Below are 27980 nucleotides of genomic sequence, written 5' to 3' on the forward strand. Positions count from 1 at the left end.
TTCCGTACCGGAGACACACGGATCGCTCGTGAACACTGTAAAGGATGAGGTGACGGCGATTTGGTGCGGTTCTCGAGGGCGATCGGCGACTGATCCCGAGACCCCCCGGCCATTCAACCGATCTCTCAGCACTCCGGTAGGCTCGATCCCCACATTAGGAAGATGATGAAGGAAGAGAGAAAAAGCGCTGCGGCTTGGCGTACTCACTGAGGATCACCTTCCGTCTCGTGGCATGTGGCTCGTCGGTGTAAACCCACTCGAAGTCGGTCCTGGAGACGTGAGCACCCATCGTGAGTCCACCGACTGCGTCGAGCGCCTACCGATTGTAACCGCACACCAGCCGGCAAACGTTGCAAATGAGTGGTGCCCCAAAACGGCCGCGTGGGGGCGTGCCGGTTTTCTTCCTTTTCACGCTCCAAATGTCCCTGCACATCAGTTAATTAGCTCTGAAAAGTGCATTTTGAACTAAAATTAGCTCCTTTCAAAATGTGAAAGTAGTATTTTGGAAGAAAAACTTTCGCTAAAAAAACAGGCAATGAAGCAAACACAAACGAACAAAAATACAACGCCAACAACGCCTCGCAACGGGCATCGTAAAACAGTGACGTCACGAAAGCAAGCGGGGTCACGTGGTTTCTTCCTCCATCTTTGCAGATGGGCAAGATGGCGTCCTCGGATGTGGTTACCGAGGTTGAGATTCAGCCCGAGATCCAAGAAGTGGAAATCGAGGCTATACCGGTGGAAATGCCCGTCGAAACAGTCGTGACCACCGTCGAAGCGGTCGAAGGCCAGCCTATGATCGCCTTGCAGCCGCTGCCAGAGCCCGGGAGAGAAGAGATCATCTTGCAAACCCAGGAGGAGATCGTCGGGAGCATAGACGCCGATCATGAAGCGCTCACAGGATACGATAACATCCCGGTGCCAACCCCCGAAGTGCTCATCGAGACGAGCCCCAGCACGTCAGGGAAACGCGGCAGGAAAGGCAAGCGTGGCGGCAAGGGACGCAGCTTCGGCGGCGAACTGACGTTTGAGACGGACCGTAGTACGCGCAAGTGGGAACAGAAACAGGTGCAAATCAAGACGCTCGAAGGGGAATTCTCTGTCACCATGTGGGCTTCGGGCACGGAGGACGGTAGGTGCACGCTTCAAGCACTGTCCTTTTCACGTGGTTTTTCGCGTTGCGCGATGCAAACAGCCGCGCGTAACCGAAAATGCTGCCGTGCTTCGATCGCGGAGAACGATGAACCCGCTCGAAAAAAAGGCCTGTCGCTCTTCGACCGGGCCGGCCAACGACAGTTTTCGTCTTGACTCGGTTTCGGGCGACCCCTACGGTGCTCCAGGGACCGCGTGCTGAGAGTTTTGACGCGTCGGCGGCTGTGTTTTGAATGAAAAACCGGCCATGAATCCTCCATGGGCGCCGCCATGTTCCCCGAAGCAGCAATATGGCGTCTTTTCGAGTATGGCGGAGGTCGGCCATCTTTGGATGGCACGGCGCTCCTGTGCGCGGCACTTTTTCGACCGAAACGATCGGTTTTGGGCCCGGCGCCGTTGGTTTTAAGCGTTTAGATCGGTGACGGTAACTGTCCGCCGGCTCGACATGGCGAAGCGATCCGCATACGTTTGCGGTGCGGACCGCGTGCGCGTTTTTTATCGTTCAAGGTCGCGTCGGAAGCTTCCGTAGAAACAAGACACGGCCGGTCGGCCGCTGTTGGCGAGTGAGGCATTGCCGTCGATAAAAAACGACGCTTCGGTGGCGGTGTTTGTCTCGCGACAATCTTTCGCCTCCTGTGTTTGTCTCGTTGCGCGCCGTGTGTCTGTTTCCACGTCCGGTGCACGGTGGCAGACGCAATAGTCGTAAACTGGGCAAGCGAGGAGTACAGTTAGGAAGCAAATACGCACGCGGGAGAGAGAAAAAAAACAAAAAAACACGAGCCGCCTGCGGAAGTCTAGCGGTGGCTTGCGCAATACCGGTCGGCCGTAGGCATCGACTCTGCTTGTACTATCGTCCCAGTAAAGAAATTAAACACCCGTTGCAGTGGCCGCTAGTGTCACTCGATCTCTCGGGAGTGTTTGTTTGTTTGGTTGGTTTTCCCCTTTACTTTAACCTGCACCGGTGCTTCGGCTACCGGCGTCTTCCTACAGGCCGGATGCCTTCGCGCCGTCGCCAGGCGTTGCGTCAGGTGGTCGAAATGATGTGCGAGTCTTTCTATTTTTTTCCTTCTCTCTTCGGCGTGCTCATCTGTGGAAAGCTGCCCGCGTCGCGTTCTTAATGAGGAAGCGTTCGTGGGTGCCAAGGAAACCGCGCGGATGTCGTTGCTCGAGTTTCGAGAGCTGTTTGGTCCGAGTGGGGGTTGTCGCTTTTCTGAGTCGTGGATGCATCTGCTTGTTTTTTTCTATTTCTTTTTTTAAGAATTGCGTTGCCTATCGCGTGTTCAGAATGATTTTTCGCGTGGCTTGGCAAGCAGATTTTTTCTTGTAGAATGCTTGGAGCTGTGCGTGGAGAAGAAGGGCTTCATAGAAGCTGGAGTTCTTCAATAATTTCGAGCATTCTGGAGTGTTTGTGCGAAAACAGCAGACCCGTTGGTGTTTTCTTGACTGCATCTTGCAGTGTGGGAGTAGCAGTGGCCTGGTTCAAAAAGTTTGCACCGTGAGCACGTTGAATCATAAAGCCATCATGGGTAGCACAAAGCAGTGACCGAGCGCTTACAACCTGTATATGCAAGAAGCATTCAAGCTGTGCTGATGTTTCATCCGTGGGAGAAGCAGAGATAGTAGGAAGTTCCGACTCTCATAGCCAAGAACACGAAAGCATGCTTTCAAGGAAGGCTGATGTTTAATCTGTGCTTGCTTCGTTTCTTGCGTACCAGCTGCCAGCATATGCAAAACATGATCGCATGGAAGGCTGATTGGCATGCCTTGCTTTTCATTTCCTCCAGACAGCTGATTGGACGTGATGCAAGCTGAGATTTTTTAAGGTGCACATATAGTTGGTCCATGTGTGGTAAACTGTATGCTCTGGTGGGACGGGAAACCAGCACTGTTGTCACTTTCAACCTAAGAATTCAGAAACCTTGCCAAAGGCTTACTACAGCATTGTAGGCCACCCACCACATTTTAGGCTGCAATTGAGGAACATGTGAACGAATGACCCTTCCCCCCCCTCCCCCCAAAAAAACTTATCTTTAGCCATGTCAGTACTCTAGTAATTATGGATAAGGGTTGTGTTGTTCAAGGACTCACGGCGTCGAGTGCTGTAAACAACATTGCAGCAACGCAGTGCTGCTACTCTGTATGCATTTGTATATAACTCTGTGAGTGATTGAACGAGCAGGCACACAGGTCCACGCAGGCATAAAAGCTCTCCTCTTTATGTAACTTTACTTGTTTCAAAGGTCTGGTACTGTTCGGCTGCTGATCCAAAGATTGCAGGTTTGGTTTTGGCCGCGGCTGCTGTATTTCGATGAAGGAGAAATACAAAAATGCTTGTGTGCTGTGCATTGTCAGTGCACGTTAAAAAACTCCAGGTGGTCTAAATTAATGCGCAGCTTTCCACTACGGTGTACCCTCATAGCCTATGTACCAGTGAGGGGCGTAAAACCCCACAAGTTACATTTATTATTGCCTAATTTTATAATAACATAGGCTGCTGGGCTTGATGTTGAAGTGGTCATCTCGTTGCCTGCATCCTTTTGAAAGCAAGACACTTTGATCTCAACAGAGGATTTGGGATAGCTTGTTCCTTGGGAAAACCGCATAAATTAAAATTGGTCACTGGGTTAAGCGAGGGGGAGATGTATACATTAGTTTGTGCTGGCTGGACGAACGGTTAGGAAAGCGTAAATACACAGATACCTGTGCTTTTATTTCGCCCTCTCTGTCTCTCAAGATACTGCCAACGTGGCCACAGTTGAACAGCGGCCGCAGCAGCAAAAGCGGTGGTCGAGCTCAAGACTGGTCCCGACCAAAATTTTTTTTCTCATCAGTGAAACTCCAAAGGATTAGAAGAAGTAGGTGAAGCGTGCTAATGATGCAACCATAACACCGTGAACTGCGCAGTTGTTTGCGCAATTGATAGAACTGGGCTTGCGTGGCGGATGGTTTTTATGACTTCTGGCCAGCATATCAAAGCTTTCATGCTCTAAACTTGGGGCTCGCTTTCAGATGAAGTAACGTTCACAACCAGCTGTTTGTAGTATAACCCATTCGGTTACAGCATAGCTATATGATTATATAACTTGTTTTGTTGGTTTTGCTTACTTCTGGTATATAAGGATATAAGGTCTGTGAATTCAGAGAGCATGATGACTGCACTTTTTTCACGAGGCACGTTGCAATTGGTACTTACAACAAAGCTTGTTTCATGTTGTTCAAAAGGCATGTGCCATCACAGCTTTAGCAGATTGGTCATAGCTTCGAGGCTAAACATCCTGGAGCTTGCCAGCTGGTGTGGCGATAGACATTAGCATGTCTGTGTGGCTCCAAATTCGCAGCTGAATCACAGCTTCACACTTTTGAGCTCTCCTTGCTCTTTGACTGTTCACGAATTCCTTGGATGGTGCAGTAGCGTTCTCTTGCTAACTGCTCCAGTAGTTGGGATCACTCGGATGCGTTGTGGGCTACCACATATCAGTGTCAGCCGCAAGTTGGAGATGGGAAGGCTTTTTCATGTGATAGTTGGAAGGAGTGGTTAATAACTATCCTGCAGACTATGTCTGTGCTCTATGCAGTATTAATGGTCAGGTGGGATGTCATTGCAAGAACTAGTATTCGTTAACGCTTTCAAGGCTAAGCTTAATTCTTCAAGTTCAAATAGGGAGTAATTACTCATTAGTATTTACCAGAACGCAGCCATGCGGCTACAAAGAAAAGCTCTACAGATTTCTCAGGAGCTTTTGTCGTGGTCTGGGGATGTAAACAGGGGCGGCCGCCTGCCCGGGGCAGTCATTCTACCAACTGAGCTAACCAGGATGTCTAGCAGATGGTGGGGCCAAGATCCCATACCAGGGCAGATTTTTCTTTAAATACAAAGCTTCCCAAATTGCTGTATACCTTTCCTTTGTAAGCCGTATGACTGCCCTAGGGCGGACGCTAATGAGTAAGTACTACCCCTATCCTGGGGGTTTCCCCGATACATTGCATTTCTTCAGTATGTGGACACAGGTGCCCATGACAGTAGTAGAGAGGATGACATGTGCCTTAGGTTAACAGATAACGTTGCGCATAGCATATCAAGCTCGTGTGTTTAGTCTGTACACATAGTGGGTTGTGTGTACTCTTCTCTTTTGCAGTTCATTTTCACTTGTCAAGCCTGACCGGCAGTGCTCCCATATCTTAATAAGGTGCTCTACCTTGAAGGCAACGCGATATGCCAGTGATTGGTTTCCCATTCGGTTGCTGAACTTGCTGCTCATTCTTTTTTAGCCTGCCGTTCGCCCGTGCGACACAAGTATGGGACATGATAGCATTCTCTCCTGTTCCCTGAATGAAATTCATTTGAAGTGGTAGCAAGTGACCTGCTTGGGGAGCAGAGCATTATCCGTGTCACTGTTTTTTTGTTCATGTATAGGAAAAGCAATGAATCAGAAGTACTTACTTACTTTAGAGTGTGTGTATGCATGATTTTACATGTTGAAAGTCAGCCGGGGCTTACATTAGAGCTAGCTTACATTGCTGCTGCCACTACTGGGCTCATTGCTTAAGCACTTGGTACAAGCGAGGGTAATTTTCATCATAATCATTGTCTGCTGAGTTAGTTCGGTTCACTGCAGGAGCACATATGCCCTTCCCGGTGAGGCCAGATTACACCGTAGTGAAAGGAAAAGTGCGTAGGCCTTTCCACGAAACACTGTGTATGCATCACTATATTGCCCGCTGGGTTGTTGTGCGCACCTCGTGCAAGCATAGCAAGAGTGGTATAGCACAAGCTTCCTGCACCTCTTCACAGCAGTCTAAAAAAAGCTTGTGGTTTGACTTCATGCACTGAACGGAAAGGTATTTAAAATGATGACACAGAAGAAGCAATTGAACCAGGGGCTCTGTTGAAAGTGCTTGCCAGCACTTGTCATCAACTGCTTTTTGTGCTGGTTGCTGTGTTGCAGAGTGTGGTAGTTTCTGCTGTTGTTCTACTTTTACTCGCCGTTGGTGAGAGTGCACGTGTGTGTATTTTTCTCCTTTATTTTTGCTTTTTCTTTGTGCACTTGTGCCTCCCCCCCTTGTTGTGAGTGGGCAAGCGTGTGTATCTGAGTGGCCTTTTTGGGTCAGCTGCAGAGGAGTCGACGCCCGAGCCAGACCCCGACTACACGGAGTACATGACCGGCAAGAAGATCCCGCCCGGCGGCATCCCCGGCGTCGATCTCAGCGACCCCAAGCAGCTGGCCGAGTTTGCAAAGTGAGCTCCCCGCCTCTCTCTCTTTTGCAGCTGTCTCTCACAGTCCAGTTTAGTTTGCTCCGAGGCCCTCCGCTTAGTGTATTCCCATCATTCTGCCATAGGTGCAAATCTGTTATCCTGTTGCAAAACTTTTAACTCGGGGACCTCGCATGATCTTAATGCCTTCTTTGCTGCATGTTTGATGCACTCGCCTTTGTCGAAACATCTCGGGTGTAACCAGATTACGATGAAGCACAGTTCTGATCTCTATAAAGTTCATTGATGCTTGGCACTGGTGAAGTAAGTAGGCATGCTCTGCTTGTGTTTCAATCTGCTAGTGTAGGACTGGTGAGTAGACTCACTGAGACAAATTATTCAGGCAACCAATGCGGTTGATTGCATCACTGTGGTTGGTGTGTTGAACACATGCGTCAGAATTTCTGGTCACTGCACTGAGAGTTTGCAGTGCGTAGAAGCGAGCAGTGCCATCTTTATTTGAGCTGCAACTGCAAGCATTCATGCTCATCTCGGAGAAGGAAGTGGCTTTGCCGTTCTCACCGTTGTTTCCAAAAAGCACTTGAAATTTGATGCGTGTATGGATTGCCACATTTGACCCGCTGTTGAAGGCGTGATGTCTGGCTTTGTTTCAGGGCTTTTGAGATTTGCTTTGAAAACGCCATTCCATGTACCAGACAGGTTGTGATCACGTCAGTGAGCTTCGGCATGTGTCAGTCATCTTAGCTGCGCTGGCACAGGAGTGCGTTAATGGTTGTGTTGGGATTTGAAACAAGGGTCATGTTCCCCTGGCTTCAAAAAGCACGTTTGAATTTTTTTTTTCTGATCTGCTGAGCTGCACACGCTGCCGAGAGCATTCTTCTCAACTCGGGCAACGTGTCAGTGAAAACAAGCAGAATAGAGCAGAATTTAACAAACCTAGGTAATAATTTTTTTTCAAGGACTATAGACACCAAATTTTTTGCTTGGGTGTTTTCTTTCAAACGACGCGCTAGACATTGGTATACGCAGAGTGCCCCTGTGGAATTCGCCTATGTCCGCTGAATAGTTTATAGTTGAATTTCTTCTTGACGCAGTTTCGATTTCATCAACTGAACGATGGCCGCGATGTGTAATTGATGTGTAGGTCACGTGACACACGAAAGAAACTGTGATATAACTGCTGGTACATCGTTTGTTGTAATTCTAGCTATTGAAGCAGGCTGGTTTAAGTGTTGTAGGGAGCTATGACTTATGTACAAGCGGTCATGTTGCCATTTTTTTGTGCATCATGTGACCTAAACAACTACACGTCACAGCCATTGTTTGGTTGATTAAACCACGCAAAAATTGCCGCGCACATGAGCACGGATGCAAATTCGTAACGGCGAGCCAGCCGCTCGAGAGTGCTCAAGAGAAGAAATTAAATTTTACATTCTTTAGCGGTTGTAGGCGAAAACCACTCGATGATCCATGTGTTTGCACCATTTGGAAGAAGAAAACACGAGTGAAATTAGGTGTCTGTAGTCCTTTTAAAGGGAGCAGTTTATATAGGGTCCATTCCACAGGCTGAATGTTGCAGCGGCAACTGCCCAGCCGCCCTGCCTTTTTGGGGAAGAAAACAAAAACAAAAAATGAGTAGTGCTCACCGCATGACTTGGGTCGCTCGTTCCTGACCTAACCTGAGCCCTGCTTTGCTCCCCCGTGTTCTTCCTCCTGTGGCACCTGCAGTTCGACACCGGACAATGGCATGAAGCAGTGGTGGGAGCAGGTGCAGTGCACCAGTGTCTACTCGCCCGACAAAAGCAAGGGCAGCGCCAGCCAGAGGTCAGTGGACCCCACCCTCTCTCTCTCCCCCTCCCTCCTCCTGTTCTCCTCAGATGTCCTCCTCGCCCCTCAAGCCCACTCCTGACCCTTGTGTAGCGTCCTTGGCCAGGTGAATGTGTGCACCTCTCATGTGATACACTCTGAGGCGGGGGGGGCTGGTTGGTGCATGGCTTTGAAGAAAGAAGATGCGCAAAACATGGGTTATTTTATCATGCTTCTCTTTTTACGGTCATGTTACGGCACCGTACAAGCGTCGACCTATTATTCTAATGGAAGCTTACATCGACGCTATAGTAGGATACAACTTAAAAAACTAACACTGAGCCGTGGTCCACGGCATCCTGTATTGCTCCACTGGCCAGTCACAACAGTAAACAAAATCAGCTTTTTAATGTTTGACTATATTAAGCAATTCATGTATCAATATTCTAGAGCTCATAATCTTTTTCTTGTGCTAAGCTTCTTGTTTAGGTAACAAGAAACATTTAACCAGCAGACTACTTTTTTTGTCGTGGAGGAATTCTGTGCGCGGAGGCTGAATGTGGGTGGAGCTTCACTGCAGACTTAAAGGGGTGGAGACACCAAATTTGTGGTTCGCGTGTTCTTAGTTTCAAACGTTTCTTATGGCTCCAGGAAGCATGATACACACTCAGAGATTCATATATTCACAGTGAATAATTTATTATCGCATTTTTAGGTGAACGATTTTCGGTTTCGGTTTCGGAACGTCGAGTTGGACAGTGACGTCACAGAGGGGGAAGATCAACTACTTCGCTTGGTCACGTGGGTCCACAAATTTGTGACGCACCTACTGCTGCATCGTCTGCTTTCTCACACACGTGCTGACCAGCGCATGAAAAAAACAACAGCATGTCTAGTACCAGCAGCTCGGATTCTGACGGATCTGAATCCAATGAGTGAGGACATCGACTTTTTTTTTTATCGCACGCTAATATCGCCTTCGCGGGTTCGCGTGAGGATGCGAAGCACTTTGCAAAATGCCAGTAAGCATCGCTGCGCCGCTCTACCCAAGCTGCGCCCACAACCGGTGTCACACTTCGCCGCCGTGCAGCAGTACCTGAGCGCTGCTTGGGATGGTGTACAAATTTATCACAAGAAAAGACAAAATTGCCTTGTTATCAGAACTGCCAGCTATACTCGAGCAGCGACAAAGCATGCCTGCTTATGTTGGGAGCTTTCGGCAACGGCACCGCTCGCGGGCGCTCCGGGCGACGAGCTCGGCTGCTGCCTGGCTGCCGTGGTCGTCGCTAGGCCTATAGCCTGTTTCGCAAGCGGCTGGCGCTTCAGAAGTCGCCTGCGCTATAATAAAAGGAATACTTTTCACAAATAGCTTTAGTGTCAACAGCATCATCTCACAATAAAATAATAGTATGGTCAATCTCCTCAACGCCTTCGGCAGCGGAGCTAGCGGGCGCCAGGCGAGCCGGACCCCAACGTCGGGCCAGCGGCAGCTGCGAGGCGGTTCTGGCAAGAAAATTGCTCATATCACCGTTGTTACCTCTACCAGCAGCTCAGTATTGGTCAGCGATCCTCAAAAATTACACTTTTTTCACATTTCTTGTACCATGGTTTATTATTTACGTCAAGAACACTCCTTAGCTCGCTTTTATGACGTCAGCAGATGGTATCCAGGCTGGCCGATCGGCTGGCAGGCACAGCGTACTTCACGTCCGCACAAAACAGCCATAGTAACAGAAAGGATACTTCCTAGATTCGAGATACGACAGCATGACTGTACTAAAAGTGGATCTTTCGGCAACGACACTGCCTGCGGCAATGCCGGGCGACGACCTGCGCGCTGGTCCCAGACTGCCCTAGTCGTCGCTAGGCCTAAGCTGGTTTCACATCCGACTCCGCAGCTGAGGGCGCTTCGGGACTGGCCAGTGCTCAGAAACGTGCTCCGCTCGGCACCCCTTTACTGTGAACTCGTCCCACAATAAAAGATATGTTCGATTTCCACGACGTCTTCAGCAACAGAGCTAGCAGACGGCAGGCGAACCGCACCAGGTAGCAGCAGCACAAAACCGGCTATGGGATGAAATTTTCTTGCATCGCAGTCATCACTTCTATCAGAAACTCGGTATTTGCCAACGATCGTCAGAAACGACGCATTTTTTGATATTCATATATCCCAGGGTTTGCTATGAACGTGAACAAACAATACTGTTGCGTTCTTCGGATGCCGGTGGTCGGCACGAAGACTGGCGCAGGCCGCCCGGCTCCAAGGAGTGCGCCCTATTTCATCATGACGCTGCCGCTCTCCGGGCTCACATTGGCTGCCGCTTCCCGTCGTTGCGTTTGTCGCGAGCGGCTCGCCGTTGACATCTAGCAGGCCGGACGCAGGCGACGAGCTGCAATCGGACGCTGTGACGCTGTTCGCAACGGCGCGCCGCAAACCGAGCGAGTGGCGGTTAGCAGCAAATGCGGCTCGCTGGTGCGTCGACTGCGCTCACGCGGCTGTGCCCCGCTCATCATACGTCACTGTATTTTGGTATGACGTCACTAAAACTTTAATTTGTTTACCCCCTTGTGACGTCAGTGTTGATGGCGCTAGCGATGGGTCTAGATCGTGAGAGTGAGCATTTAGGTAATCTTTGGAACCGAATTAAAATATTTTTTGAACGTTTGTTGCGTCCAACACCTGGCTCTGAGTGCCCTTGCATACATAGGAATCCCATAGCAGGCTTTTTATAGCTTCAAAATTTGGTGTCTCCACCCCTTTAAGTTGTATCCAACTATGGTGAGCGTAAGGCTGGGGCATCAGTGTACTTTGTTAGGGCGGGGCCCATGTATGCACAGTACCGTATTTACTCGCGTAATAGGCGCACTCGCATAATAGGCGCACCCCTAGTTAGGGCGCGAAAAATCAGATTTTTTTATTTCCGCGCATAATAGGCGCACCCCGAACTTGGCACTGTGATCAGTACTGTATTTACACGATTGCAAGCCGACGCCTCGCCACCCCCCGCTTCCCAATCTTTATTTTAACAAAGTTTTTGCTGAACTGACTACTAGTCCCTACTAGTGCTGCTGCCGTCGCAGCTGCTGCGGACCCACAGCACATACAACGACATCGCGTAGAACAGCCGCACACAGTTTTCAGGAATGCTCACTTTAAACGTCTGTTTGGAAAGCTTCCTTTCCAGCCGGAAACGTTCCCGACTTAGGCCCGCGAAAACCTCGGCGCTTGGAGTCGCGTACGAAAATTTAGGGACGCCGCATTCGCAACTGCCGCACTTCTCGGCCACGTCGTATTTTCCGACCTGCCGCACGCTTGCCGCGTTCGAGAGCAAACTCCCAGCCGTGTAGCTGTTAAGGTGCTTGCCCGTCGAGCTAAAACATCAATGCTCCGCGGCAAAGCCATAAACCACGATAACTATCGCGCTACCGCAAATCCCGGCACTTGACAGCAACAAAAAAAAAAAAAACGAGCTGGAGATGCTGATGGCGATTAGATAGCGAAAGCTCGCGGCGGAGGAAAACGATGATGATGAGCTTGGCCTTGGGCGCCCTCCGTGGGCGGCGTCTGGAAGCTCCTGTGCGCGTGTGTGGCCTTCGCGATCAAGCGACCGTTGCGCGCAGCCGGAGCCGATCGCGGAGGCCTCGGCGCGTGCATTCCGAAAGTTTCGGTGCAGCCCTTACACGGACTTTTTTTTTTTTACATTTTCTTCGCGAAAACGGGGTGCGGCCCGTACACGAGTGCGTTTACGCGGTGTGTTCAATTCTGCGAGTCGAAAAATTTTCCAGAAATTTTACCCCGCGTAATAGGCGCACCCCGAACTTTGAGCCGGATTTTCTGGAAAAAAAGTGCGCCTATTATGCGAGTAAATACGGTATATATGGGCCTCTAGAATTTCGCCTCCATCGGTACTCGACCGCCGCGGCCAGCAGCGAACCTGCGTCTTTCGGTTCAGCAGCCGAGCGCCGTAATCACTGAACCACTGCGGCGGCCAGAAACTGGAAGCACTGTGCAACCCTGAAGCTCTTATTGCATCCCTGATACTCAATTTCCTTTTTTTAATATACAACCAAGTCTTGCTGTCAGCACCCACCAGTAGATGGAGGGGATGTTCGCCACCCATAAGCTCTGTGCCATTGCCCGGAGAAGAAGTGCAGCACATTGCTTTGCATCTGGCTTCTGTCATTCTTCTTGCACATTTTTGTCGTGTCATGCCTTCATGTCGGTTTCCTGTAGGCATAGCTAACTGGAAAGTTGCAAATGCCACTGGGTGCTGGTGGAAGCAGGCATGGTACCAGACGGCAGCGTACTTTGACATTGGCACCAGGAACACTGCTGTACATTTAGCTTGGTGTCACCTTTTGGGAGGAATGCAGAAATTCTATTCCTGGCTGGACAGTGTGCTGGTGTACACGTGGATTTGATGAATGCTGGTCAGGCTTGATTTCACGCCAACTCTGTGTGAAATCCAGGTGGAAACTAAGCTGCGGCTCTGCCGGAAGAAATGCTTGCATTCTCCTGCAAACGCGATGCTATAGTTGATTAGTACTTGGGTTCTGCTGTGGGAATTGGCACCAGGAACATAAGGGTCAGTGCGAGCTGCAGCTGCTTTGCTGTTGAACGTCTCTATGGGGGCTGCAGTTTGAGACGGAGTCAACAAAATGCCGAGCATTCGGCTGGCAGCAGCACTGTGGAGAGTGCATTCTTTTACAAGATCTGCCAGTAGCTTGATACAGCCAGACTTTTGTTTTTGTATGTGTATGTGCTGTCTCAAGACATCAGCCACTGCCTAAGTGCATGTCATGTGTTCATTTAGTTTTTTTTTTTTTTTGGTTCTTGAATTAGCCCTCTGCCTCTTGCAAAGTTTGCTGATGTCGTTACAGTTTTAGAAACACATTGCATTGCTAGTCAGTGTAAGCACAAGGGGCCCTTTTGTGTGTGTTGAGCAGTATCTGGCCTGCACCGAGCGCTTTGCAGAGTGTGCAAGAGAAGCATCATTTCATTCTGGTAACTCAGCACAGTGTTCCATTCTTTATGCCACAAGGTTCCAGACTCTTTGGGCACCGTAATTATTTAAGCTTACATTTGTCTCATGTCATCATCATCATCATCATTTATTTGACCCTTAAAGGCCCTTGGGGGGGGGGTATTACATAGGGGGAGGGGGGGGGGGGGGAGTAGTACATTTAACATGACTCACACGTAGCCAATGACGAGGTGCAATGCTGACTGCTGATGTTCCAGTGCCCTTTCCCTTGCTCCTTGTAATCTGTCTGCCTCTCACGTTCAGCTTGCCCTCTGTCAATCTGCCTTCTCTCGAGCCTACCGCTCTCATTTGTGACCTATGTTGTGTGTTTTTTTTTATACTATTATTTTTGTTTTGAAATGTGCTTTACTGCTCCTTAGCATGTGTTTGCTTTCATTTGGTTACACCGTATTATGGTGTTCTGGAGGAGTGTTATTTGATGGCGCATTGCTGATGCTGGTGCGTGTTTCTTGTGACACAGGATGAAGCCAAGGAAACAGAGCGATGATGTCGCCAGGACGATAGCATGTCCACACAAAGTGAGTAACCTTGGACTGGAAGTTTTTTTTTTGCGCTCAGCAGGTGTGCGCTCAAACAGTGATTGCCTGGAGAACTGAAAAGCACGTGTGTATTATACGTAGCATTAACTTAAAGGGGCCCTGCAACATTTTTCAATAAAGCTGCGGTATGCCTAGGATGTTTAAAGGCACCGCTTCGTGAATATCCTCCAGCAAGGATTTTTCAATGCGTTTTGTAGAAACTGAGTTATCTGCAGTCAAAATCTGAATTTCAGTGTCTTGGCGACTTTCTCTCGTCACTTTATCGCACGCTGAAAGTTCGGCGCTTTCCGCCAGCCGCACTGACTCGTTCGCGCCACCGAGCTGCCGATGTGCATGATAATTTCCAAAGGGAGGAGGGGGCAGGGATTGCTGATGATTCAGCACAACGTGCTGACTGGCCACGGCCTCGATAGCTGCGTGACCTCTGAAAGATACTAACCAGTAGCCATTTATTAACTGACATACACAGGCGGAGGCGTGAGCTTGAAAAAGTGGCCGGAAAGGGCCCTCGAACTGCAGGCATGCAGGCATGCAGAATGTGTATTACAGTAGAATCCCGCTGTTAAGGTTTTTACAGAACTGCTCAGAAAAGAAAAAAAATGCATCAGCGGGGAAGCGCACTGTGTGCATGTGTGGAATGTACTAAATGCCCTGCAATAGCTCTCTGTCTGCCTGAGCAGTTGGTGGGAGGAAGGCAGCGGCGAAGCGGGAGGGCACTCCGAGCGGGCTAAGTTTAGACACGTATGCGCGCGCTTCTGTGCTGTTCTTGCAGCACCCGGGAGCCTGGGAATTGGGGTTTGAAGCCGCAGGCGACAAGACAAATGCGGATGACAAGAATGTGCCGGAGCCAGCTCGCATGGCTGTATCCCATACAGTGCTTTCCACATGGTGTCTGCCGCTACATAGTTTCGTTTTCGTACCTCCAATCGTTCGCGCTCATGCCACAGTGGCGAAGGAACTGCGCCAACAGCCGCAACAACATTCGTGCCGTCAGTAAGTGCGCTCGGCATTGGCGTGGGTGTGAAGTCGTTGACCGCGGCATCAGCCGGCCGAGCACCGGTGGAGTCGAAGCTTTGACTGTTTCGCCGTCGCTGTCCCACGCGCGCTGAATGTAAGCTGTCAAAAGACCGACACTGAGTACAGCACTATCGCGAACATTTGCAATGTAGCATGTCTGTATTGCATGGGCTTCAATGGGAGCTTGGACGGGACTGGATCACAAGGATGTAACAGTGGGGTTGTACTGTATTTGACTGAAATGTTAATGACAACACAATCTAAAGATTGAGTGGGTTTATTTACCCTGCTCAAAAGATATTGCAGAGCCCGTCAACCGATGCTTGCCCTAATGCAGGTGACCCTCTGTGTACTAGGACACTGTACTCTTCTGATATTGCATGAACTTAAGGTACACTCACTGATCATGGGCAGCTTTGCGCTCTTAGGCAAGAATGCATCTTTCGAATCACGAAAATCTTGAAAAACACCGGATTTCATACCTATACATTAGAAAACACCAGATTTCTTATCTATAAGGTCTTTCTCTTAATATCCGAGAAGATTTTTCCTGAAAAATGCCCAGGAGTGAGTTTCAAAAATGTTTTTGTGACCGTAGGTAGCAGAAAATTGGCTGAGATCTCCATGAAAATAGCAATTTTTCTCAAAAGTGTTTTTTGACCTTACTGCCCTGCTTGCAGAAAGCATAGTAGGACAGTGGCTTCATGGATTTTCGTGCGCTTTGTTGCATTGTGGTCCTTGATAAATTGTTTATGCTGTTTATTCCTGTATTTCTGAATTACTTTCTCATATTTTTCACTGTGTCACTAATTTGACATGGCTGTAATGAGTGCATTATGCAAGCATGGGCATAATGTTCTCTGTAGAAAGCACTCAACTTGATAAAAATATTTTGGGAATGTCACTGCATGAACCATTCTTTTGTCCAATATATGAGAGCAACTCTAAGCTCCTACAATGTTTTGTTGTTAGGCCAGGCATTCTGCAAGATTGGTCGCAGAAATATTTGTTATATCAAACTGAAGGTATCTCTGAAAAAATTTGCATTTATATTCACACAGAGTGCCTGAACTCTGAAGTTGAGAATGTGCAAGAGCTTAATGCAAGACGGACTCTCAGAGCATGCTTTGTTCATCCATTTCAACTTGGGAGTGCCTGAACTGAATTTGTGAGTGACACGCAGAGCACGCGTGTGAAGCTGGCTGTTGCAAAAAAGAACATGAAAGTCTCTTCAAGTGGCCGTGCCCATGGCTGAAATATTACAAATGTGCCGTGCAGCCGTTCATTAGGGCATTGTTAAATTGCTGGAGGCATTGGAAAAGATAATACTAACCATATGTTCATTGTGAACTTGAAACTTGCTGGTGTTGGCAAGTTTCTTTTGAGTAGGACTTATAAGGTACCATTTTCTACATACTGCAGTGAAAACATGTAAGAGAGGGATACGAGAGATGTCAAGGAAGGCTGAGAGGTTGGAGAGAAGCATTTTGAGGTTCTTTTCTGGCAGTGAGGACAGGGGAATTGTGTGCGCTGGAAGTGGTCTTGCTGCGGGACCTTAGTGAGCAGTGCACTGCAACCCTTCAGTCGCCAAATTTATTTCCAAAAAACATATCAAAATCGCCAATTTTTTTTCATTTTTGGCAGAAATGACGTTTGTCAGGCTTAAAATATGTGCTAAAGGCGTGGAACGCCTTTCAGGGACAACTGCAGCCCTCTAGTGTTGAAAATTGCTACCTAGTGCAGTCGCCGAAGATTGGGCCGAAGGATTGTGAGTCATCATTGGCGATTTTGGCACAATCTACCATGATGAGCACAGCTCGGGATTTGGTGGTGGAAGGGTTAAGCCAAGGGCATGGTTTGACACACGGCCTGCTGCCATCAGGGAAATGAAGGGGGAGGGACGCTTATCCTCGCCTCTTCCGCCGTGCAGGGCTGCACCAAGATGTTCCGCGACAACTCGGCCATGCGGAAGCATCTGCACACGCATGGGCCCCGGGTGCACGTGTGTGCCGAGTGCGGCAAGGCCTTCGTCGAGAGCTCCAAGCTCAAACGGCACCAGCTGGTCCACACGGGGGAGAAGCCCTTCCAGGTATGTGCACTGGCTCAGAAGTACAGAGGGGCGGAGGTAGGAGGCATGGGGCAGCTTCTGGAAGAATGCCTTGAGGCCCTGGGGGGGGGGGGACACTGCCTCGCTGATGCCCCCTTCAACTTGGTGCCTGTGCTTTCTTTCCACTCTCCTTTGTGACGGCTACGCCTGTATTACTCAAGGACCCGGGGGAGTGAGCCACTTACAGCTCTTGCTGTAAACAGGAAAGCATCCCGGGGCTCTGAATGCTCATTTGGCTGCTCCAAAAGAAACTCTTAAATTACCTGGGTCAGTGTCGTCACTGAGTGCACAGAAAAGAACAAGAATCAATGAAGCACAACCCAAGAGCATGCGTACGAAGTGTCACAGTGATGTGTATAGCTTATGAGATCTGAAGATGCTCTGTAGGCAAGCTTTTCAAGTAGCTGTACCAAAAGTTGGGCAAGTTGGTCCAAGCTCATGATGAACTTGCAGTCGTCCTGTGCGTCTTTTGCCTTCCCTTCGTGCTGTTTGTCATCACGGACTTGTGAAGAAGCTTGGAATGTTTCCCTAAATTATATGCACCAAATAATGTCCTTGCAGTAAAAGCATTTGGTGCCGTACATAGATCAGAGCTAACATGCGTTTCTCGTTATGACATCTTTGGATGAGCCCTTTCAGAAAATCCCTGCCGTTGGCCCTCTTGCCTTGTGCAGTGCACATTCGAAGGGTGTGGCAAGCGGTTTTCCCTGGACTTCAACCTGCGGACACACGTGCGCATCCACACGGGCGACCGGCCGTACGTCTGCCCCTTTGACGGCTGCAACAAGAAGTTCGCACAGTCCACAAACCTCAAGTCGCACATCCTCACCCACGCTAAAGCCAAGTGAGTAATACACCGAACATTGGGTTTGACACCATTGTGTGACGTTTTCGGCCGGTTCTCTGTCATTGGTAGTGTGCGGCTGTTGCAAAGCTGGTGAATTTTGCTGTGATTTTGCATTTGATAGATGATAAAACAGTAAGCTGTCATGAGAAATGTGTGACCTAGGGCTGCCATATATAATGCGGTGTCATTATTGAAGAAAAAAGTAATAATGTGAGCTTTTTTGCAAATGTTGGACCTAAGTTCTTACTACAATGCTTTAGGAACTATTGTCGATGCATTGGTGCTGAAGGAAATATTGATTATTTGTGTCGCTGTGTAGCAGATTCTATAATACACTCATTAGCCATGCGAACGTACTGCACAGCTCCCCCCTTGGCTTATAAAACCACACACTCTCGGAATGCCCCCGGCGAAGCCATTAGTACCTGCATGCTCTGCTCACCTGATGTTACGGCAGATTGCACGTCATTTTCGTTGTGCTGGCTCGAGTGTAGTGGTTGAGGCAGTAGCCCGTGCCATTTGGTTTCCCAAGGACCCTCGTGCAGGGTAAATCTATCAAACAGTTGGTACCGCTGACGTGGGAAAGTGCTGGCCGCCAAAACCCTTGGCCGTAGCTCGTTCCGCTTGCTTCCCATCTGTGTGCATGTTGGCCGGACTGAGCCTTTCCTCCAGCAGACAGGTGGGCTGACTGTCTGTCTCTCACTCTCTCTCTCTCTTCCCTCCTCTCCTCCTGGGCTGCTTTTTGTGTGGCTGGTGTAGCGGATCCCAGGGAGCATCAGAGTATCAGTGATGCACCACTGCCCCCTTTCTACGCCTTAAACTAGCCTCTGTGGTCATCTCTCTCTCTCTCTGTCTGGTTTCCCTCAGCCTGCTGCTCTGACTGTGGTGCACAGGAGTGGGGTTAGCTGCAGGGTAATAAAAAAGTTGAAGGGGCATTCACAAAATGTAACAGAGAGTTACCTGTTTTGGAGGCCATATTCGTTAAGAGTGCAGTGTCATGGTCATGTGTAAGGATTTTAATGGGTCACAGAAATTTGCTATGGGGTATAATGTCATGCAGACGCCGACCGCACAGTCTCGGAAGGTTGGGAGGCCTGCCTATGAAAAAAATCACAGGGCGACGATTAATTTGTAAGGTGAATGATCCAGCATTAGGTGGCTTGTTATCGAGAAGAAAGGGAGACATATCAGGGGTCATATCTTGGAGTGGATGCTCTATGTAGTCGGCCACCTCGGCGGTGGGCTGACAGACGTCTACGCCATTGTCGAGAAACTGAGGAAAGAGCTTAGAACGGTTAATTGTGTAACGACTGTGCCACTGCAGGGGAGACTTCGTGGCCAGAGCATCCGCATCATATTAGGAACGTGCTGGGTGGGAAGATACTTGGCCCCTAGTTTGGAGGTGCGTTTTTACCCGTGGGGTCAAGTTGGTGGGGTTGTCGTGTGCTGATGCAAAACTGAGGAAAGAGCCAAGAGCAGGTAACGGTGCAAGCACTTGGCCACCGCAGTGGGGGACTTGGAGGTCGGAGCATCTGTTTCGTATTCAGAAGGTGCTGGGATTGTAGGTTGGAGGGGATTTTTAGTATATCAGCACTAAAGTTTGCACTCTACCACTCAGCCATTCACTGCGAGGTCCCTCTGCGTGCCCGCCAGATTGTGGGTCACTTAGGTCACATGACCTTGTGAAGCCATCACAACATGCCCACTGGATTGTCCAAGCATGAGTTGCGATTCCACTTGGAACTGACTCTGTGTGTTACTGGCAAGAATATTCCTGTGTATTCTAGAGGTGTGTGATGAGAGGCTAGCTGGTAAGGCATTCTGAAGACATAAAGCTACGCAGGAGACAGGACACAGAAAACATGCAGACAGGACGAGCGTGTGTCCAGTCTCCTGCATAGTTTTATGTCTTCAGAATATTCCTGTGCACCACGGTTTCTTTTTGTTTATTACTATTTATGTTCTTTCCTGTGACCATATGTTGGTTACGATGTGGTGTCCTGTTTGAAGGTGAAAACGCTTTGTCCCTTCTTTGAGGCTCACATCCGGGGAGTTTGCTGAAGGTGCTAGCTGGGAGGAAGTGTGCCGAAAGTGTACAGGAATGTTGAGGGGAGTGCTTGAATCGGCGCGGGCTTCGCTGCTGAAGTTCTGAAATGACACCACCACCTCCCTGCTTTTGGGAATCCCATAAGCCTAAACCGCCACCCCGCACTGACAATCATCACATACATGCCCTGATCCGACGAGGCCGGTGCGAATCATGTTAGCCATTTCTACTGTATGCTTGCTTGCTTATGGCGTGGTTGTTGCCACATTATTCACCGGTAAGAGTAGTTCTCAGTGCAAGCCACTGCACGTTGTGAACGACAGCTTCAGGCACTTATGACGGCTCCCCAAGCAGCGCAGATAGATGGCCCAATATTGGAAATAAATGGTTTACCGGGCTCTGCCAATATATATCCAATATTGGGCCGATTAGCTGTGCTGCTGGGGTCATGATTGTTGGAAGACGAACTAAATAACTCGCACAGAAAGCAGCTGCGTTTATCGAGGCACAGGCACAGCCTTGCAGCCGATCCTGCTAGTGCAAGCCAGTGAACCAGTTATACCAGTGGAGAACTGTAGTAAAATCAAACATTTTACTACACGTGAAAGAGTGCACTTATATGCGCATTCCTCGGTCTCATGGGGATCTCTTTCTTCGTGGTAGAGCCACTGCCTTTTGTTTTTTAGTTTTTCTTTGCTGTTCTTGCATTCTATTTCTGCAATTTTTTTAATAATTAGCAGGTCTTTTGGATGCCAGATGTTTGTGTGCATTGAAGCTTACATGGGCCCTTAGCGCGTCGCCGCAACAGTCGCCGAGCTGTGCATCGTGGCTTGTGTTGGGTTCTGGCACCGTGCATGTTTTAGCCATGCTGAAGAGCTCTCCTCACTGTCCACACTGAGAGGCTCACGAACACAGCGGGTGCACCATTGCATTGCTTGATGACTGTTCCGGTCAGGTGTGAGGTTGCCTGCAGACTTCTTATTTGACTGCATCTTGGGCATCTGTCAAGATCTTTTGCGTAAATTTCTGCAGTCGAACTCCGCTGCAACGAAATTCATGGGACCCACGAATAATTTCGCTCAAGCGGATAATTTGTGGTTGCGAAATCTGCCCTGGGACAGTGGAAGATTGTACTGGATAGTTCAGTAATCACATTTGTTTTCATAACCCAGTTAGCTTTCGCAGCCTTCACCGCCTTGGCACTATTTTCGCAGTTCCCCATTGCGTTGTGACCTAGCCTCGCAGATATCGCTGACCGATCATTTGGACATTTCCAGGATCGTTCAAGTGTTGTAAGATGGGGCAAGAAATACAAAACAAGAAACTTTTCCTGGTTAGTCTGCTTTCTGCTGTCAGTTTTCTGCTTGTCGTCATGCTCCCGCATGATCGCATCGCTCAGAGTACCGGCTAGTGCCATGCTGCTATCCAAGAGTGCACGTGATTGGACAAGGCCAGATGGGGCGGCAAACACGCCACGGTGGTAGTGCATGGCGCCCGCCGTTTTTGTGGGCCCTGAATGGGAAGGCAGAGATGGTGAAAAAGACAAGGCGGCAGAGCAGTTAATGTAGTCATAGCAAGCGCTCCACTGCCGTTCACTTTCCCTAATTAGTAATTAGGCTTTGGGCTGAGTCTGTATACAAGCTGTTGATCAGGAGAACTGAAATAGTACAGGCAATGAAGAAGTCGTAACCACGAAGAATTTTGTTTTGTGTTCGAGGTCCTAATTTAGCAGAGCCGTGCCACTTTTGTCCACTCATGGTCTCGGCATAGGCATGGTCCGCTGCCTCCTCTTTGTGCATTAGGGAGAAAAGATGCGACTCGGGTGAATTCATCAAACCATAAGTTCGCGCTGCAAGTGCCGGGTGTTCCACAGCGGATTGAGCATGTGTTCACGCGTGTCACATGGTGCGGTCACTGAGTGCTGATCCGCGGAAAATGTTGACGGTGCCTTTTGTTGACGTGCATGCTGATTTTGGCAGCTGTTTTGAACGAATCCGAATGGGGTGTTAAACACTCTGGGCATCTTTAGTTGCGCGAAAGTAAACAAATTGGCTGCCTCAGTCTTCATACATTTTAGAATAAATGAAGTTCACCTTCATTTTGTAAAGATTTTGTTGAAGTGAAACCCTGCTTCGAAATAAGTATTGTGAGGGGAAATAATTGCATTGCTTTATGTAGTTTGCTGGTGGAGAATTAGAAATGCTTTGTGTGGCACAAAATTTTGTTGTAGCAGCATTCGTTGCAGCGGGGTTTGACTGTACTCTCAACGTTCAGTTGACACGACTCCAGGGCTATGTATGCTTCCGTTGCTGTTCAGTCATTTCGTGAGCTTAGTATGAATGCCTTATGGTGTACACAAACTTCCGTGGTGGTTAGAAAGCTGTTTGTTTCACACTGAACCAGGGCCAAAAAGGAAGGTAGGAATCGTACACGTGACGCTTGTTGTGTAGTTCCCATATCCTTGGTTATCTTGTTCTATTTTTACATTGGTCATGTTTGACGTGTGTAGCACCAGAAAGCCCAGGCTGGTGGTGGCTGTAATTGGCTTTCGGGGCTGTGTTTCCTTGCCTTTAGTAGTGTGCGTGTGGCCTTTGCCAGTGGTGTTTGGAGTCGGCTTTGGTGTCATCGGGGATTAAGGGTGCCACTGCTGGTGCTGATGCGGTTTTGCTAAGCAGGAACTATCCATGTCCAAGCCAGTGGCACAAACCTGTGCATATGTGCGTTATGTGTAGTGGTTGAGCAATGATGCCGAGCCAAGTCGGATGACCACAACCATCTGGTGCACAGCCATGCCGAATTTTGTGATTCACGAAATGACTGACCACATGCTGCTGCGAATAATGCACCCCTTGGCAAAAACATATTGTCTCTACATTTACTTCACCAAAGTGGGTAATTAACATGCTTTTAATTGGCGCTATATTGAATGTAAAGATCGTATAGCTTGTGCGTATATCAGTTGGTATTGATGATTTCCTAAGCAGCTTTTGTAGTGTTTCTAGCGTTTTAATGCAAGTGTTAAGAAAGAAGAATAGGTAGCTAGGGAACCATTTGAACGGTGCTTATGTAAATGCTTCCAGCTTCTGGCAAAAATTTGCTTACTTTCCGTTAACCGTCGACAGTCTCATAGAATGCTGTTGAAATTTTTATGGAAATATTTGTAGTGACTCCAGAAGAATAGGAAGACAGTTGACCTGTGTTAGTTGTTAGTGGTGTTCTTCACAGCCCGTACAAAGGCTGGTGTTGGCTCTCATCGAAGGGCTATTACGTGTGCACCGACTTTTGTTGTAAGTTTCTTTAGGAGTCGGCTTTCGAGCAGGTGTGCAGCTTGTCGATGAGTGAACATTCAGTAGTGAAATAGAGGTATTCAGAAATGTCAGGCCGTTATGTGAGCTCACTTTTACATGGTGTGCGTTTAGGTGATCCAGTGTGCTTGCACAGTTGTGTTTAGCTGATACCTTTTACTTTTTTCTGTAAGTTTTCACAGTGAGGATCGTAGTGCGGATACATATATAGCATTCCCAAGAATGGTATGCCACTCTATGTTTAGTGGCAGCGCATTGTAATGTGAATGTATTGTAGCAATGGTACTCAGCTGGGGAGTCAGTTTCGGAGTAGGTATTCTTTCTTTTCCCGCCATAACTTTTCCCAAAACTAGGCTGATTATCGGGACAGAAAACTTACTAATAATGGTTTTACAGCACGGAGGGCAATTACATCAGTTTTAGCCTCTTGACCTGTGTAAACTTGTGCTAGGTTGGGTTTTAGTCCTGGAGAACCTAGTGATTGTGCCTGTCCTTCAAATGATGGAGCAGCTCTTATTTAGTGTTCAAACACAATGCAGAATGTTGTGAGGTACACCTCCTCACAAATGTCTCCTGTTAGAAGCTACGGGGTAGAATTGGTCACCTGTGGCCATCTTTTATCACATAGCTTTTGTTTAATAACTCTTAATTGTATGCTATTGATGGATTTTTCTGTTCAGTTCAATGGACAGCCTCTGAGGACTTAGTACGTTGAAGAAGGCCCTGCGCAATATGTTTAGAGGAAGGGAACAAACGTGTCCTTCACCGCTGTGGTAACCTTACCACGCATTATCTAGCAAAAGTTCATCTGTGTCCAGCACTTGAAAGGTTGCAAGAATTCTTTATTCTAATTTTTGGCCCTAATTCTTGTATTTTTTTGTGCTGTATGTTTTGGGTGATCCTTTGTTTTAGTACTCATAGCTATAGACAGTATATAAAAACAAAAAGAAGCAAATGATATTTCATTGATATGCTAAGTGTGATTGAACCTATAAAAACTTGCAGCAGAAATTAATTGGAGGTGCTTCTGGGTTAATGGACTTCATGCCATACGAAGTCGGTAATTCCTTTAAATCTTTGCAAAAACCAAGATGTCCTTTTCTGCATATGTTCATTGAAGGCTTGCCATTTTGTTTTCCCACTTGTTTATCTTGCTCACAGTCAGCTGCCTTGAATTAGGTCAGAACGTTGGCCATATCAGCATGTTAATTATTTTGGGGAAAGAAAGTATGATTAAAAATAATGAATGAAGCCCAATAATGAAGTCTATGTTTTGCAGTTTTCATGTCACCTAATTAGGTGTTGTGCCTAGATGTTCTGATTCATATTGAAGGCAGCTGTGCGTAGGACAGGTAACAGGAATTCTTAATGAAATTAGTTAACTGACACATTTTTTCTTTCCTCTGCTTCCATTTCTATTCGCCTTTTTTTTTTTCCACTCGCTCCTCCGTTTCTCCCTCTCTAATTTTTCACTTCTTTTTCTTTCTTTCTATTCCCTCTTTTTATTTTGCAGAAACGGCACAGGACAGAGGCTGTCGGATGTTGAGTCACAGAAGGTCACGTTCACCTTTGACCAGGATTAAAAAAAAAAAGACGCATGTACACAGACAAGAGATATGTCACTCCCTTCTTTTTTGTTTCGGGGCGGAAGGCGGGCAGTGAAGCAAGCTCAGAGCCACCATTCACCCCTGAGCCGGCATGTAGTCACGCTTCAAGGCGACACCGGACAGCGTCCCGTCTAGCGCATGTGACGCCCCCCACCCCACCCCCCTCATCGCATTGTGCAAAGGGTCACTCGCTCTTGGATGTTTAGTTACGATGTCCTGCCTTTGTTTCTTGACTTTCCTTCTGTTGGCTTTGCAGAGGAGTGTGTGCGTTTTCTTTTTTTTTTTTCATTTGTTTGAGCAGTCTTATCAAAATTTGCCATTTTTCACCGCATGCGTGCATCTTCTCTTGGTGTGTGTCTGTTCGTCTGTGTGTGTGTGTGTGTGTGTGTGTGTGCCCGAGTGTAAGCATTTCATAATCACATCATCCCGTTCCATGCAGCAGCTAGACCAGTTTTTCTATCTTTTCTGTTTTGTTTTTTTTTCTCTTTTGCTCTAAGGGTATCGGGGGAATAAGGTGGTTCGCTGTAAAGGTTTGGGATTCTCATGAGCTCTGGAAGATGCTGTTATCAGAGACGGCTTTGGAAAGCCATCTGCCCAGCTATGCTCTATGTCCAAGTGTTTCACGCACGTTTGCTTCCAATTCCTTCGTGTCTAGAGACATGTTCCAGTGTTCTGTTCTCATTACTGCTAAAGTGCAGAGAATGGAACCTTACGCTGCACTCTAAACACAGATATGCCTGAATGAGAGTAAAAAGGGAGTAGGCTCCCTTTTCACTCTCATAAAGGGAGGAAGCTCTCTTTTTTACTCCTCTCTGTTAAGAGTACACCCTTTGCTGGGGGATCACGTTGGCACAGGTCTGCTCAGTACACTTCCAGGAATCATACGGCGTTTGCGCTTTGTTGTTGTTGTCGTTATCAATTTGTTTGCATTCTCTTCCTCGTGTAGTTTGCTTTTGGCTCTTGGATTTGATGCCCTCAGTGCACTGTGCGCTCCTGTAGGCTGGATGCATGCACCTCGAGTTGAATTGCACAAAAAAGCGCTAGCAAATGGCCACCTCGACAGAAATTAGGGACCTGAAGTCTGGTCGCCCGCTCCCTGGGAACTATTCCCTAGTTGTTTCGCGTTGTCTGCACTAACTCTTAAAAGCAAGCAAGTTGATCTTTTGTGGTTATTACCAGTTTTTCACGAAGTTCGGAGGACACACTTCATGTGGCGAAGCACTTCGCCATTCCCGTCTCTCGGCTCTCGTTTGGCGCAGCTTTGGAGAAGCGTGCGAATCATTGGCCGGAAGTCTCACTTTTGCCTGGCATTATTTGCGATCTATTGAAATGCCGACCGGATGTACCAGCTCGCAATGGTGCGTTTTATCGGCAAAGGCAGGTGAAAGTAATAAATGCAGTACAGGTGCAGACCTTAATCCCAATCTAACGGATATAGTTGCTTCGTTGAAACCTTGTTTCCTTCGGTGCCATTTTTATTCTTTCTTTGTTTTATGTTTTGTATGGAAATGGCTACCACGACAGATTCGCTGCTCGCCTTCTCTGCACCTTCTGCATATGTGCGAGGGCACATTTGTATGTGAATATCGAGAGAGAGGGTGAGAGCGGTGCTGGGCTAGTGGGCGCGTCACACTTTCAGACATGGTAGGCACATCTCACTGTACATAGTTCCCATGATCCTCGGCACCAGTAGTAGGTCGCAGTTCCCCAGCCCACTTGACATCGTTTGCTGCTGTCCGGCCTGTAGCACCGGCAGCAGTCTTCTCTTGTCCGTAGGCAGAGTGGCATTTGTTCTTCACAAGTTCTTCCTTTTGTTTTGTATCGAGAAACCTGCTGTACTTCGACCATTGCCATCGGCACGCCTGGGACAGCACGCGATAACTTTGTGTGTGTGTTCCCCCCCCACCTAGAAGGCCGCAGCGTTGAACTGTGGGGTGCAGTCAGCGTTGTGCATCTAGCTGTAGCGAGGCTTTGCGGATGGAGGAACCGTGGTTGATGTGTCGTTGGCGAGTTGACTGGGGCGTTTTGCTGTTTACTGGCAGAACAACTTTTCTAGCAGAGGATATTTTCGGACAGCTTCATTCGGCGACGAAATGTACAGACTAGTGTTGCTACTACAGAATGGGCATTGATGACGTTTATGCCTGGCACAGCGTAGTCACTTTTATTTGGTGAAGGTGTACTTTATTTTTTCCATCAAAGTGTGCGTGTGTGTGCAGGCTTCTCCTCTGTGTTTTTTTGTAATCATGGAAGTAGATTATCAGTGGCTCGAACTGCAGAGTTATGAGCCCAGTGCAGAAATCGCTACCTGCGGTGCCCGAACGGAACTGTCATGCAGTCGCTTGTGGGCTTCATGCATTAACTGGGCAATGTTAGGCTTGCACAGTAGGCTTGTCGAGTCATTCAAGACGAAGCTTGTCCAATTTGGAGCGACATCAACCTTTGAAAATGTGCCATTTTCCGACCATTGTTTGTCTGCTGGATCGCATGTCGTTTGTGTGGCGAGTGTTAGCGAAAAACAAAATCTGCTTTTCATGTTAGCACAGTTGTGTGCAGCATGTCACATCATGCTTGTATTATTTGACCTGAGTGGTTGTGGAGAGGCATCTTAGTTTGTTCATACTTATTTTAGCATGTATCAGTGCTTCAGAGGCGTAGTGTGGTGAGGCGGACTTGCACGAACTGTCTAAAGTTTACATGTGGCAGACTTGTACAGCAAATGAAATTTAGTAGACTGGTGCAGCTCAGCAGTGTATTCAAATTGCGCATGTTTAGTCAGTACCAGAAGTGTGCTAAGGTGTGGTACCCGCTGTTGTCAAGGCACATTGTCTAAGTATTTGCTGGGAGCAGGAGGGTCACTCCGCAACCGCCGTCATGTAAATACGATGTTTTGTGTGCAGTGCTGGGTCGTTTTTTGTTCTGTTCCTCTTTCCTTGCTGCAGTTTGCATTTCGAACAGATGGTGTGGTGTGTTGCAGATATTGGATGCGATGGCCCATGTCTTGAGCTTGGAAAATAAAAAAAAGACTTGTATTATTTGATATATGTACATAATGCGCGCGTGTAGTCATAGAATCGTCATCTCATACTTTTCTTCTCTTGTCTGTTTGTACCGACTGCACCCTGCTTACAGCAGTGTGTGTGATGTTCTACTATTCTTTCCTACTGTTCCAAGCATTCAGTGCTTTTTTGGTTTGGTGTGTGAAAAGGCACGTTTGACTGTTTGCTGTACAGATTGCTTTGTGCAACAAGAAGTAATGAGAATAATAAAAAGACTTTCTATTGTGATCAAATGTT

The 27980-nt window shown here is 48.0% G+C and overlaps 2 protein-coding genes across 3 annotated transcripts in view; one reads left to right on the forward strand and one right to left on the reverse strand.

The window, feature by feature from the left end:
* Positions 1 to 759, reverse strand: part of ifc (delta4-sphingolipid-FADS-like protein ifc) — a 48947-nt gene extending 48188 nt beyond the window's left edge. The window contains exon 1 of the mRNA XM_089556407.1: positions 208 to 759. Within this exon, the coding sequence (XP_089412533.1) occupies positions 208 to 289 (82 nt within the window). The 5' untranslated portion in view covers positions 290 to 759. The remainder of the gene's footprint in view (positions 1 to 207) is intronic.
* Positions 635 to 27980, forward strand: LOC149331232 (transcription factor YY2-like). Of its 2 annotated transcripts, none has more exons than XM_089556404.1 (7): positions 635 to 1132; positions 6262 to 6388; positions 8093 to 8188; positions 13676 to 13733; positions 16702 to 16860; positions 17553 to 17722; positions 24591 to 27980. In XM_089556404.1, the coding sequence occupies exons 1-7, from the start codon at positions 655 to 657 to the stop codon at positions 24658 to 24660; spliced, it is 1158 nt and encodes a 385-aa protein (XP_089412530.1). In that variant the 5' UTR covers positions 635 to 654; the 3' UTR covers positions 24661 to 27980. The 2 variants fall into 2 exon arrangements, with proteins under 2 accessions (XP_089412530.1, XP_089412531.1); XM_089556405.1 differs by having other exon boundaries at positions 6268 to 6388.

This window comes from Amblyomma mixtum, chromosome 8 (genome assembly GCF_055824585.1).
Source record: "Amblyomma mixtum isolate Tamu chromosome 8, ASM5582458v1, whole genome shotgun sequence".
Lineage (NCBI taxonomy): Eukaryota > Metazoa > Arthropoda > Arachnida > Ixodida > Ixodidae > Amblyomma > Amblyomma mixtum.